Source organism: Cloeon dipterum, chromosome 2 (assembly GCF_949628265.1).
Source record: "Cloeon dipterum chromosome 2, ieCloDipt1.1, whole genome shotgun sequence".
NCBI lineage: Eukaryota > Metazoa > Arthropoda > Insecta > Ephemeroptera > Baetidae > Cloeon > Cloeon dipterum.
Genome location: NC_088787.1, coordinates 2,951,506 through 2,963,896, shown reverse-complemented (window position 1 = coordinate 2,963,896; position 12,391 = coordinate 2,951,506). Strand labels below are relative to the sequence as shown.

Genomic DNA, 12,391 nt, shown 5'->3' with positions numbered 1-12,391 from the left:
GCTCATAGAAACGAGTTGAGATTTTTAAGAAGCAACATTTGGTGGTGATTATACCTCATAAAAACTTTGCTCCTGGAATGGCTGGGAAATTTTCCAGGTGGAGATGTGATTCCCGGCATAAATGGCGGCATACATTGTTCCATTGCTGTCTGCCAACATTCTATATGGTCGTGCTTTCCAATTTCCAACCAATTTTGGATTTGCAGTTAGAGTACCGTTTCGAAGCGTCGCCACGGGAATTGAAGCGAGTCGATGAGAGAAATAATCGCTTAGGTAGAGCTGTGCCGCTTCCTCCTTATTGTTAGCCTTAGGGGAGAAGGCGATGGAATAAAAACTGATTCCGAGCGTGTTCACAGTCCACGATTCTTTCTTATTCAAGCTATACACGACGATATGGTTAAATTGACCCTTCCGCGTGATGTAGGCAAAGTATCCCATGGGCGTCTTATCCAGCACCAAGTCGTGTAATTCATACTCATAGCTTTCCTTGTTGTATGTTAAACTAAACTCATGCATGAGTTCTTGCGCATCATCATTTTCCAGGTTAAAAATCCTCAGTTTGGGCCCACAATCCTTGCTACCGTCATCCAAAACCCACAACCTGCCAATGGCGTCCACTTCCAGTCCTTTTGCCGCCTGAATCGTGCTGCAGTTTCTATTGTCCTAATTTTAAATGATAATTTTTAGGTTAAAGATCGTCTTTGATGAAGTTTCTGAGCACACCAATCGATTCCTGAGGGTCGAATTAGCTATAGTGGATGTTTTTCCTGCCAAACAGTCCAGCGCGACGTGTGAACTTTTTCCCGCCAAAATAATATGAACGTATTTGCGAGGGCTGCGCATGCGTCAGAGCTCGCTGGATGTGACAAAGAAGTCATTCGTACAGGCTGTCTCTCTGCAAGTGCTCAAACCAGCTCTGACGCATGCGCACTTCTCGCAAATACGTTCATATTGTTTTGGCGGGAAAAAAGTTCGCACGTCCCGCTGCACTTTTCAGTCGGAAAAATATCGACTTAACCTAATTCGACCCTGAGGAATCGATTGGTGGGCTCAGAAACTTCGTGAAATGACTTTTTAGAGGTCTAAACTAGCCTAAATGTGATGGAAAATTTTAGAATCGCCCCAGTTGCCAATCCTGGTTGATCTAGGTGGATTCAATTCTACCTGTACCTGGATTGGCACCTGGGGCAAGGGTTGTAACCCATAAAATTTCAGTGGAAGGAAGAAAAAATCGACAAATAAATGAAATAACTAACGTACATGCATGCGCCACGAAGGGAATGGAGTGAGCTTCGGTGACACAGAGGACTCGCTGCTCGTCGGAATAGTCACCAGGGTCACGGGAATTCCATCAGATTTATACAGGCTGAGGAATAATCTTGTCTCGTGCACAGCCATGTAAAGAGGAAAAATGTTCTCTGGATTAAAAGACCTCATTATCAAGGCCTTTGTCCTGCTCTCCTCAGAAGGCCACTCGTAGTCCATTTCGTGCTCCCAATTATAGACGGTAGTGAAGTTGGCAGCGTTGGAGAAAGACAGTGCGAGCAGAAAGGTCACAATTGCTAACGGAGCCATGCTGGACAAATTATTTATGCCTGTGAATTTAAATTAACAAAAACTCAAAGATTGATCTAAAACCTGTCGAAATACCGTAGAGGTAAGAGCTTAAACTAACCCTAAATTTTGATGTGTGCTCGTGCTCTCTGTCATGTTCTCTGATGGAACTGTTCTTGTTTTCTACTAGTGCGCATATTTTGTCGGGGTTTTTCGTGGTTTTATTTCCTCTCTGGCACTATCAAAATTGCATAAACAGCGTTTACGGCGCGTTTGCGGTAAAGAAAGAGCCATCATAACGTGTCCAGCTTTTTTCAAGCCTTTAAAATTTTTTATTAAATTTGAATAACATTGCAATATCGCCACACGACAGGAAAGAAACTTCCTGGAGGCCGACCAAACCTATAAAATATTATATTAATTTTAATTTTGCCTTGGTTTGTCTTGTTTTGGCCTGTGAGGCCCGAAAAAAATATTTTTAAGCCCTGTTAATTAAAATTTTCAGCAATAATTTAACCATAAACGCGCGTAACGGTGAATGACACATTTTTATATTTCTGCCCCAGACCCCAGAGGCCAGCGCCGATCTGCTCAAGCCACAAAGCCGGAAGCTAAGCCGACTCAACACTCGAGCTGCAGATAATTTTACTCTAATTAAAATTTATCACAATTTTGCTGGATTTTCCTCTTGATTTTTTCAGACTTTCCTACATTTTCTCGTGATTTCTGGGCACTCGGTTCACTGCTTTTATGTACGTGTTCTTACTATTAATAAAATGTAAAAATGCATTTTAATCAAGAGAAGAGGGTGTTTAAACCATTTTTAATGTGATATTTCAGTGTAAATTAAAATTATAAATATTTATAAGCGCCCAAAAAATACTTTTGTGCAATTTTCCTCTGTTTTTCAGTAAAAGAAATTAAAACAACGATCAATAAATTTTTAATTAACGATAATTTATTTAAAACTGACATAAGATAATGTTTATTTCATACAATTTTAAGAAAAACACACCTTTAATTAAGTATAAACCTCAGCGACTGTGCGTTGCGCGGAAGTGGAAGTTGAAGGCACGGCTGCGACTTCTTCATAAATCGGCTCGGAGGTGTCTGGTTCTATTCTGTTGTAAATAGGTGGATTAGAACACATTTGTTCACTCTCCTTCTTGGTTTTGGCGATGCAGTCTTGCATTTTCTTCATCCTCCGGAACCAAAGAATCTGGGATGCGATGGAGAAGAGGCTGAATACGTTCCAGCACGACAAAACGGTGTTCAGAACGAGCAAGCTTTGATATTTGGCGTCATTGTTGCAATCTCTGACCTCATGACTGGTATCTTTAGCCGAAGAAACATTTGATTGTGGAGCTGTGAAAATTTAATCGGATTTGAATTTTTCATTCAGTCCACCGCCAAAATAAAAATCCTTAAATAATGTAAAAAAACTCACCATGTGTTGATTTATTTGCTGTCAATGATGTGGAAGTCATTGGAGTCACAGAAGAGCTCGTTTCTGAAACATACCATATTTTCCTTAATCTGGGAATTACGACTGCGCAGAAGGTTTTAATTTGGTTCACACATGCGCAGTGATGAATTTTGGCCTCTCTGTGAGATTAAAAAGCGATCTGAACATACTGCGCATGCATAAGATGCGCAGAGGTTTACTGCGCAGCTTCAAAGTGGACGAATATTCTACCAACTACAAAAAAGTTAATATAAAGAATGTCTTTGACGAAGTTTCTGAGCCCACCAATCGATTCCTGAGGGTCGAATTAGGTAAAGTGGATGTTTTTCCGACCAAAAAAGGCCAGCGCAACGTGCGAACTTTTTTCCCGCCAAAAAATAAAAACGTAAATGCGAGAAGTGCGCATGCTTCAGAGCTGGCTGGATGTGACAAAGAAGTCATTCGCGTACAAGTGCTCAAACCAGCTCTCACGCATGCGCATTTGTCACAAATACGTTCAAATTTTTGGCGGGAAAAAGTTCTTACGCCGCTCTGCACTTTTTGGTCGGTAAAAATATCAATTTTACCTAATTCGACCGTCAAGAATCGATTGGTGTCGTCAGAAACTTCGTTAAAGACTGTCTCTAAATTGAATTCTTTGCTGGCATTGAAAATAAAACTCAAACTCAAAAGTATATGGATAAAAATTACCTGGTGTCTGCCGAGAACCGAAGATATATGGTTTTGAGCCAACTGCAATCTTGAGGAGACTGTACCTCCTACTCCACCAATTTATTTTAAGCTGAGTAATCCAGAGGTTTCCAGACGAATCCAAGGCAAAAGTAAACGGCCATGTATTGCTCAGGTCTGCAATCTATATATTTCAAAAGGAACAATTTATATTTTAGCTTGATTAAGGGATAGGCATGAATATAATTCGTGGCTTGCGATAAATAAAATTTTTCGAAAGGAATAAAAAAATAGACGAGTTGCCCTTTACTACAGTTATAAATTAATTTAATTCCTTTATCAATTTTTTAATTACCTCATAGATACGCCTCTCGTTAAAAGGCTTGTTGATTTCTCTAGCAACAATGTAGTCCTTGTTGTAAAAAGCCACATACATAGTCCTGTTGGTGTCTATCAACATTCTATATGCACTCTCTTTCCACGTTACAATAAGGTTTAGTGTTTTTGCAGGTGCATTTCCGTTCTGAGCGAATGCCACCACGGGAATTGAACAGAGTACCTTGGAGAGAGATATCCTCAGGTACAGCTGTTTCGGTTCCTCAGGGGAAAGGGAAATTGAACTAAATTTATATCCCGGTGTTTTCACTGGCCACGAAAGGTTGTTCTTTTGGCTATAAACTATTATGTGCTCAGAAAGAGAGTCCGTGATGTACGCAAGGTAATCGTCTGGTGTTTTGTCGATCACTATATCACGCAGGTACCTATTTGAAAATGAATGAGAGACGACTGCGTCCGGGAACTGGTGAACAAGCTCGGTGTTGTCGTTCTTGAGAAGGTTGAATATCCAAATTTTGCTCGGACAGTGGCCGCTACCGTTATCAAGGACCCACAACCGACCTTCAGTATCCGTTTCCATTCCTCTGGCCGCCTGAATAGAATCGCAGTTGTCTTTTTTCTGTAAAAAAGAAATTAAAATGATATTTTAATGAAAATCGAATATTTGTGGGTGCTTTTGGATCCATTCAACGTGAAATTTCAGCACAAGTCTAACGAACATTGGTTTTCCCCTCTGTGACTGATAGGAGCCGAGAAATAAATTTTTTAAATGTAAAAAATGGGAATTGGACATTACAAAATTGTGGTTTTTGGGGCCCAGCTCCGGCCCAGTGGGCCCTCCGGTGATGATTTCTGTGCTAGTCAACGCTCCTTCGTAAGGCAAAAATTTCCATGTGCAGTTTTTAAAAATCGGACCATTTTTTGAATTACTACGATTTGTTAAAATGTCCAAATTTCTAAAAAGCTCAAAAGTTTCGAAAAATCCTAATAATTCGACGGATGGATAGATTTTAAGTCACAAGGTCTTAAACGAAAGGTCTCGCCGAGCCCTACCACCAGAATTACCCTGACAACCTTTTTCAGGGTACCCCACCCTGAGATTGGTCCAAGAGCCAATTTTCACGATTTTATTCCGCCCCTTTTGGCACTTTGCTGACTTTCCCCCGGAAAACCATCCATATGCTGACACATATACTGACATGCATCTTCCACGAAGGAAATGGAGTGAGCTTCTGGGACGCAGAAGAGGACTTGCTGCTCGTTGGCAAAGACACCAGAGATACGGGAATTCCACCACCAGTTTCAGAAAGGCTGAAGAATATCCTGGTGCCGAACACAGCCATGTATTCAAACTTGATATTCTCTGGTTCAAATGTTCCATCGCGCACGGCCTTTGCCCTATTCGCTTTCGAAGGCCATGCGTAATCCATCTCGTTCCAGGTATAAACGGTATCGAAGTTGGCGGCGTTGGAGAAAGAGTGCGCAAGGAGGAAGGCCACAATGAATAACGAAGCCATCGCGCTCAACTTTAAAAAAATATATAATAATTTGGTTTTAAATTTGAAGCGTGTTTAATTTTGTACAGATATTTAATTATAAATAAATTATTGCACTGACCTTAAATCATGTTGTGCGCTCTGAATGCAGCCTTAACGGGTTCTGAGCGCAATTTTTCCTCGTGTTTTGCACGTGCGGTTTCATCGCGCCTGTTATATCTGCGGTTTAATTTCCTCTCACAATCAGACGCTATCAAAATGATAAGAATATCACGTATGCGTCGTAGAGAAAGTGCTTTTAATAATTAAAGTCTGGAGTAAGTTAAAAATTATTTAGTGCACCGGGGGCCTGATTCCCGCGACGTCGGGTTGAGTACGGTGGAAAAGTTGAATATTTTTGTTGTTCTTTCTTTAGTACCAGCTTATTAGCCTGGAAATTGGCGAATCGACCGTTAGATGGCACGTCAGGCCGATGGAAATGTAACAAAATACGCAGGAGTGAAAATATTAGGTCGGCACGCCTCTTTTTGCACTGTCTCCTGATTGGCCGCCATTATTTCGACGCCATATTGACATCTGACCGGCGGGAACCAGCACAGATCGCAACCCGGCCCCCCGGTGGGAATTACGACTGCGCAGAAGGTTTTAATTTTGGTCACGCCTGCGCAGTGATGCGTTTTGACCTCTCTGAGAGAAGAAGAAGCGATTCGAACAAACTGCGCATGCATAAGATGCGCACAAATTTACTGCGCAAGTTTAAAATGGGAGAATTTTACAAGCTAATTAATTCAGTTAATTTAACCTGCGGGAACCAACACAGATCGTCACCTGGACCCTGGAGATTTAATGAAAAATTGAAGGACTAAAAACCCTGTCATTTCAGCTTTCCTATCGATGAGGGCATTGAAAGGAAATAAAATGATCCACGTCAACCTCAATTTTATTGTGTCGTCAAGAGGGACAGATGATTTATCCTATCAAAATAATTCTAAACCGTTGTATATTTTTATTGCTTCAATAAATTACTACAAATAAATAAAGAAATAAATTAATGAGCGATCGGAGGGTGACAGTCGTGTACATGTTAATCAGTTCCATTTCATGATTTTGGACTTGCGGCGAGACGGCGGCGCCGCCTCGTTCTCGGTGGCGGGAGCGGCCGTGGTGGTGGTGGCCGGCGCCGCCGGGGCGGTGGTGGTGGTGGTGGCCGGCGAAGTCGCGTTTTGCAGCTTGGGCACCTCGCAGTTGCGCCCTGTGAAGTCCTCGGTGCACACGCAGCGGTAGTTGCCGTCCTCCTCGCTCAGACTCACGCACTTGGCGCCGTTCTCGCACAAATCGCCGTTGTCCTTGCAGTAGGTCAACTCTAAAATATTTAAAAATTTAATTATGAATTTAAGGTTTAAATAAAATGGTTATTGCCTTGATCGCAGAGCATTCCACCCCAGCCAGCCTCGCAGTTGCACTCCCAGGGCCTGCTGCAGGTTCCGTGGACGCAGCCAGGGTAGCGGTAGCACTCGTCGCAGTCGTTGCCCCACCAGCCGACCTTGCACCGGCACTCGCCGGGCTTCTTGCAGTAGCCGTGCTCTCTGTGGCACGTTCCTGAGCAGATGGCTGGAAAATATAGGCATCTTTTAGTAAAAATAGGAGCTCCACCACACTAGACCCCCCTTCACAGGCTGGAGTTGGTATTTTTGAATATTCCCTTAAGGTTCTAAACCAAAATCAGCCACTTATTCCCGACGAAACCTCTTAAAATAGACTCTACAACGTTTGAATGACTTCCGGTCTGAGGAGGGGGGCCCATTAGCCATTTTTCCGACTTCTAGAGTGGGTTTTCGGGGTTACCTGTTTGGCAGAGGAGCCCGGTCCATCCCTCGTTGCAGCGGCACTCGAGGGGTCTGGAGCAGGAGCCGTGCTGGCAGCCGGGCAGCACCTGGCAGTCCTGGCAGGTCTCTCCGGCCCAGCCCAGGCGGCAGCGGCACTCGCCAGGGCCCTCGCAGTAGCCACGCTGCGGGTGGCAGTCACTCCTGCACACGGCTGCCGAAATAAATAAATAATTAAATTTATTTAATGATTTTTGTTTAAATTGTTACGTTCAGAGCAGAAAATTCCGTCCCATCCCTCGCGGCACTTGCACTCGAAGCTGGAATTGCAGTAGCCGTGCTGGCAACCTGGCAGGGGGATGCACTTGTCGCACTTTTCGCCGTAGAAACCTGACAAAAATAAATTAGCCTGGAAAAAATATTTTAAATAATTTTAAGCTCACCTAATTTGCATCTGCACTCGCCAGGGCGTCTGCAGTATCCCTGGAGAGGGTCGCAACCCTTCTTGCAGATGGGCACGTCGCACATGTCGCCGGTCCATCCGGGCAAGCACTGCATCTCGCCGCTCTCGTCGCACACGTAGTGGCTGCTCGAGTCCGCCGACTGCGGCAACTCGCACGCCTGAAAAATAAATAATTTAAATGTTGGAAATTTGATTGAAATCATTAAAGCGCGAAGACGAAGCAAGCGGCTTCCTTTTTCGTCAGCGCGGCTGCTCTCTCAGGTTCAGGTTGAGTCAGGTGGGTGCGGCGAGTGACCTGACGCGCGCGAGTCTGTTGCTGACTCACACACTCGCACGAATGTGTAACAACGGCACACACACGATCGTCTTTCCTGCTCCGCTTTCCTTTCTCATTAATTCAACGCAGCTGAAAAAAATTAAAATTACCTGTTTCTTCCACTTGGGGATGTTCCTGGCGGGGAGGGCGAGGGGTGCGATGGCGCACAAGACGAGCAGCACGGCGCCCGTGGAATTCATCTCTGGGCTGACAAAGTGGTTTACTTTTCGCTTCTCTCGAACGTGTTGCAGGCAGCGAGACCTGCTCTCGACTGACTCGGCGGCGGCAGGAAAGCGCGAGCAAGCCGGCCGAGCGGCGCGAGTAACGGGACTCGGCCTTTGGTGCCGCGCGCCGATTCAGGGTACGGGCCCACTTCCCATTCCACCTGACAACAGCACAAAAAACTATTCGTCGTTTCCTGGTGGTTCATTTAAATTATTTTTCAAATTTATTACTGAACTAATTAGGAAACAAAAAGGTTTTCTCATGGAATTTAATTAATTTGCCTGATTATCAAATTATAAAATAATTTTTAACAAAAATCCTTTTTAAAACTAACAGTACATTAATTAAAAATTAATTCTTCAATCATCGCCTCCATTCCCAGCATCCCGTCTTCCAATTGCATTCAAACAAATTTAGCAGAGCTATAATTGCGTGTGCCAAAAAGGCAAAATCCAGGTTTGTATGCCGACGAGTGAGTGAGTGAGTGAGTTGTCGAAAATTAAATAAAGGTTTTTTGTGCACCGGCCTTGATTCGAAGTGCCGCGGTCATTGTCGTCCTCTCGGACGGATAGGAAGAAATTAATATTAATTTGCAGAAATGCGGGTAACGAGGCCAGTGACGCAACTTTTCCTTCTCTCTCTCTCCCTCCGTAATTTATTTTCGCTCACGAGGAAATCAACGGCAGTCAAGTTCAAGGATTAGAAAGTTGCTCCGCGCGACGCAGAGTTGATTGACCAGCCGAAGCAAAAGAGAACTCATTACCTACACACCAATAAAAACTGTAAAAAGTGCATGCTAATTTAATTTTCAATAATAAAATGCAATTTTTTATATTAAAAATATATGCATATATTTAACAAAATCATTAACTAAATTAAATACTAATTTTTGTCCTTTTGCCTGAGTGAGAACTGAGAACAATTCATTTTTTTATATAAATTACTGTACAATTAATGTGACACTTAATAATTTCACAACAAGGTGTCAGGGTAAACGACGTAGTCGAAAAGGCGCTCCTCGTCCGTCTCGGTGCTCTCCTCAGACGCCTCTTCCGAGCTTTCTTCTGACGAGTCGGGCTGCTTGCCCAGCACGACGTGGGCTGTGGCGTTCGTCGCTGCCTTCACGGACGCCTCCGTCGATTCTTCTTCCTCAGAGACGGCGGTGGAAGGAGTGGTCGTTGTCTCCACCTCATCTTGAAGCGTCGTCGGGTAACTGTACGGGACAAACCTAAAAATTCGGAATTAATTAACTAAAACTCTATAAACAGCTTAAAATGAAATTTAAAAATTTCTGTTGCCATGGCTCAGTATCTAAATCCACTAACAGGTGGCGCTTTTGACACTTAAAACACATTTCAGCCTTCAAGGGAGGATTACGGCAACGCAACCTTGAAAGAAAATGGCAACGCTGGGCATAAGGATAGCATTGTACAGGGTTTCAAGGTCAAACTTAAAAACAGTGCCGTAGTCCAATCCCAAATCAGTAAAAAAATCGATATTTTACTTGGAGGGGGGATGTATCAGGGTAAGTTCTTCCTCCTCCTCCTCTGCCTCCTGCGCCAGGACAGTTTTTCCTGGCGCGTCGGTAGGTCTCTTGGGCACCAACTGCTGCACAAAGACGCTGCTGACGGGCTGCAACACGACGGAAGGTGGGCGCGTGGTTGTCGTCGTCATCGTCGTCGTCTCAGGGTAGTAACCTTCAGGTTGATAGCCTGACGGAATCGCAGGTGGAGCCGTCGGCCACCGTTTTGGAGGTTGAGGGATTATGCCCACAGGTGTAAATCTTCGTTTGAATTATGTTTTAATACCTCCAGTAGCCAAAGGGGGTATTTGTGTGTCTCTTACCTGTCTTCCTCGGACTCCTGAGGCGTGGAAGGGGTGGCAGGATGGATCATGGTGGCGGTGACCACCTCTTCCGGTTTAAAGGTATTAGTCAGAAGCGTGAACTCCCTCTCCGGAGCTTCTGTGGTCGCCTGCTGGTGATTGTTGCCCTGAAGGACGACCGGCGTGTAGCCGACGACTGCTGAGGATGACATGACCAATCCTGGTGACGTCGTATCCTTACTCTCCGGCCTCTCAGTGGTCGTTGTAGTCGTGGTGGTGGTGGTTGTGGTTGAGGTAGTCGTGCTAGTCGTGGTTGGGGCGGACGGAGAGGTGAGGCGAAGGGCGTACGTGAAGGTGATGCGCAGGTTGGACTTGCGTTGCGGACCACGCGGTGGCAGGTTGACGCGCACGCTCCGTCTGAGCCAATCCTGGCCGTAGACCAGCTTGTGCCGCCGCTCAACACGCACGATCAGCTTTGCCACCTTCTCTGCTGCAAATCATGAACGTGATTAGAGTAGGGGAGTAAACCTCAGGTGCCAATCCAGCATGACATAGGGATAAATATCATTGAATCCATCAGGATTCCACCCAGATCCACAAGGATTGGCAAGTACATATCGCAGTGGGGTCACCATGAAGGGACTTTTATGCTTCAAATCTCAACATGATGACCTCAGCGTGTAATTTACTCCAAGGGGAGGGAACTCAGGTGCCGATCCACCGCGGCATAGGGAGAAATAACATTGAATCCACCAGGATTTCACCTAGATCCACTGGGATTGGCAACTGGAGACGTACTAGGTACTATCCCAGGTGCCGTATCCACGGTGGCATAGGGAGAACTATCATTGAACCCACCAAGATCCACCTAGATTCCACCTTGATCCACAGGGATTGGCAACTGGGGCAATAAAGAGCGAAACAAACCTTCAGGAGAGTCGTAAGGGTCCTTCCCAAACAGGTTTCCGACGACGTCGTGCCACGCCTCTATGACCAGCTTCACTTTACCCTGAAACCAAACCATTAAAAACCATCCCATAAAACACCCTGAAACAACCCTTACCGGCCATTGGACGTAGGGGAACCGCATGAGGAGCAGTCCGTCCCTGCGAGGCTCGAGGGAATTTCCGGCAATGGCGGGCGTGACCAGCAGTCCGAGGGGACAGGCGAGCGTGTGTTGGCGCAGGTCGGGCTCGTCAGGCCAGTTGGGACCGACCCTGGCCGCGCACACCCTGAAGAAGGTGCGACAATCGCCGGCACAATTGGTTGCCGTCAGGGTTTCGTTTTCTGGAGGAGGAACGCAGCACCGGCCACTCGCCTCTCTGCCCTCCGAGTTGAAGAAGCCCTCCACCTGCACCTGCATCACGCCAGGGCCGTCGTAGCCCTGAAAAGAGAGTTGGATGAGGGATTATTTGGTTTTTTAAGAAAGTGCTGGAGACGAAGCACCGTTTTATTCCGAGACGGGTTTAATTGCGTGTGCGTGTTAATAACAGCATCAGCGTTTCTGTTTCACGCCGTTGCTCGTTATTATTTTCGGAGCCGCGCTCCGTGTAATTTTACTGTCACCACGCGGTTCCTTTTGTTCCTTTAAAGGCGAGTAGAAATTTTTTAGAAGTGGGAGGTAATTAATACATTCTTTTCACCAAATAAATTAAAATTGTTGCTAATTTTTTCAATATTCTACTGTAAAAATTAGTAAATATATTTTTGTTTAATTTCTTAGATGCTGAATTGAATAATAAAACTCAAAAGCAGCAATAAAAAATTAAAATTTTATTTTTTTTGCGTTTGCTAATTTTTTAAAAATATTTTTTAATTACCTAAACAATATAAAAACATTTCTGATTCCTTCTAGAGGTTAATTTTGAATTTTCTATTTAAAATATTTATTTTTTAAAAATGTAGCCACCCTTCTAATATTTTATTTTGTGAATTCCTTTAAAATAAAATTCAAAATTAGTCTCTTCTTTAATTTTCCTAATTTTAAAAATAAATCTGGCCATTAAAAACAACAAAACGAGTCAAAAAATTAATTTAATTTGCTGCTATTGTAATTTAAGATGAAAAATATAATTTTAAAATTGTACTCACGGCTGTGGCGGCGGCGACGAGTGCGAAGAGCAGGAGAAGAGGTGTCGGCATGACTTGTGTCGGACGCGAAATGAATGGAAACGAGAGCGGCCGCGTGCACGAGAGCTGCTTTTCGTCGTGATTACTATC

General features: G+C 44.3%; 3 protein-coding genes across 4 annotated transcripts; all 3 read right to left on the bottom strand.

The window, feature by feature from the left end:
- Nucleotides 1-2,496: 2,496 nt before the first annotated feature.
- LOC135936504 (uncharacterized) lies at nucleotides 2,497-4,644 on the bottom strand. The gene is made up of 4 exons (XM_065479334.1): nucleotides 4,044-4,644; nucleotides 3,710-3,872; nucleotides 3,002-3,064; nucleotides 2,497-2,919 (listed from the first exon to the last, which is right to left on the bottom strand). Exons 1-4 carry the CDS (start codon nucleotides 4,602-4,604, stop codon nucleotides 2,576-2,578), a joined length of 1,131 nt encoding a protein of 376 aa, XP_065335406.1. The 5' UTR covers nucleotides 4,605-4,644; the 3' UTR covers nucleotides 2,497-2,575.
- Nucleotides 4,645-6,442: 1,798 nt separating this feature from the next.
- LOC135936891 (delta-like protein D) lies at nucleotides 6,443-8,399 on the bottom strand. The gene is made up of 6 exons (XM_065479898.1): nucleotides 8,233-8,399; nucleotides 7,787-7,964; nucleotides 7,614-7,733; nucleotides 7,366-7,557; nucleotides 6,940-7,131; nucleotides 6,443-6,883 (listed from the first exon to the last, which is right to left on the bottom strand). The coding sequence occupies exons 1-6, from the start codon at nucleotides 8,320-8,322 to the stop codon at nucleotides 6,609-6,611; spliced, it is 1,047 nt and encodes a 348-aa protein (XP_065335970.1). The 5' UTR covers nucleotides 8,323-8,399; the 3' UTR covers nucleotides 6,443-6,608.
- Nucleotides 8,400-9,266: 867 nt separating this feature from the next.
- LOC135935805 (mucin-2-like) lies at nucleotides 9,267-12,391 on the bottom strand. Of its 2 annotated transcripts, none has more exons than XM_065478364.1 (6): nucleotides 12,263-12,391; nucleotides 11,235-11,555; nucleotides 11,099-11,180; nucleotides 10,193-10,661; nucleotides 9,852-10,130; nucleotides 9,267-9,575 (listed from the first exon to the last, which is right to left on the bottom strand). In XM_065478364.1, exons 1-6 carry the CDS (start codon nucleotides 12,311-12,313, stop codon nucleotides 9,320-9,322), a joined length of 1,458 nt encoding a protein of 485 aa, XP_065334436.1. In that variant the 5' UTR covers nucleotides 12,314-12,391; the 3' UTR covers nucleotides 9,267-9,319. The 2 variants fall into 2 exon arrangements, with proteins under 2 accessions (XP_065334436.1, XP_065334437.1); XM_065478365.1 differs by having other exon boundaries at nucleotides 10,193-10,658.

What these genes read in the sequence shown, in the direction of transcription:
- LOC135935805 (XM_065478364.1), bottom strand. Translation starts at nt 12,313, where the DNA reads ATGCCGACACCTCTTCTCCTGCTCTTCGCACTCGTCGCCGCCGCCACA. An exon ending in CCCTTACGACTCTCCTGAAG is followed by an intron (nt 10,662 to 11,098) that starts GTTTGTTTCGCT and finishes CATGATTTGCAG; the next exon opens with CAGAGAAGGTGGCAAAGCTG. An exon ending in CTGATACATCCCCCCTCCAA is followed by an intron (nt 9,576 to 9,851) that starts GTAAAATATCGA and finishes CCGAATTTTTAG; the next exon opens with GTTTGTCCCGTACAGTTACC.
- LOC135936504 (XM_065479334.1), bottom strand. Translation starts at nt 4,604, where the DNA reads ATGGAAACGGATACTGAAGGTCGGTTGTGGGTCCTTGATAACGGTAGC. An exon ending in CGGTTCTCGGCAGACACCAG is followed by an intron (nt 3,065 to 3,709) that starts GTAATTTTTATC and finishes GGTATGTTTCAG; the next exon opens with AAACGAGCTCTTCTGTGACT. An exon ending in AGCAAATAAATCAACACATG is followed by an intron (nt 2,920 to 3,001) that starts GTGAGTTTTTTT and finishes AAATTTTCACAG; the next exon opens with CTCCACAATCAAATGTTTCT.
- LOC135936891 (XM_065479898.1), bottom strand. Translation starts at nt 8,322, where the DNA reads ATGAATTCCACGGGCGCCGTGCTGCTCGTCTTGTGCGCCATCGCACCC. An exon ending in CGAGTGCAGATGCAAATTAG is followed by an intron (nt 7,734 to 7,786) that starts GTGAGCTTAAAA and finishes TATTTTTGTCAG; the next exon opens with GTTTCTACGGCGAAAAGTGC. An exon ending in CGGAATTTTCTGCTCTGAAC is followed by an intron (nt 7,558 to 7,613) that starts GTAACAATTTAA and finishes TTATTTCGGCAG; the next exon opens with CCGTGTGCAGGAGTGACTGC.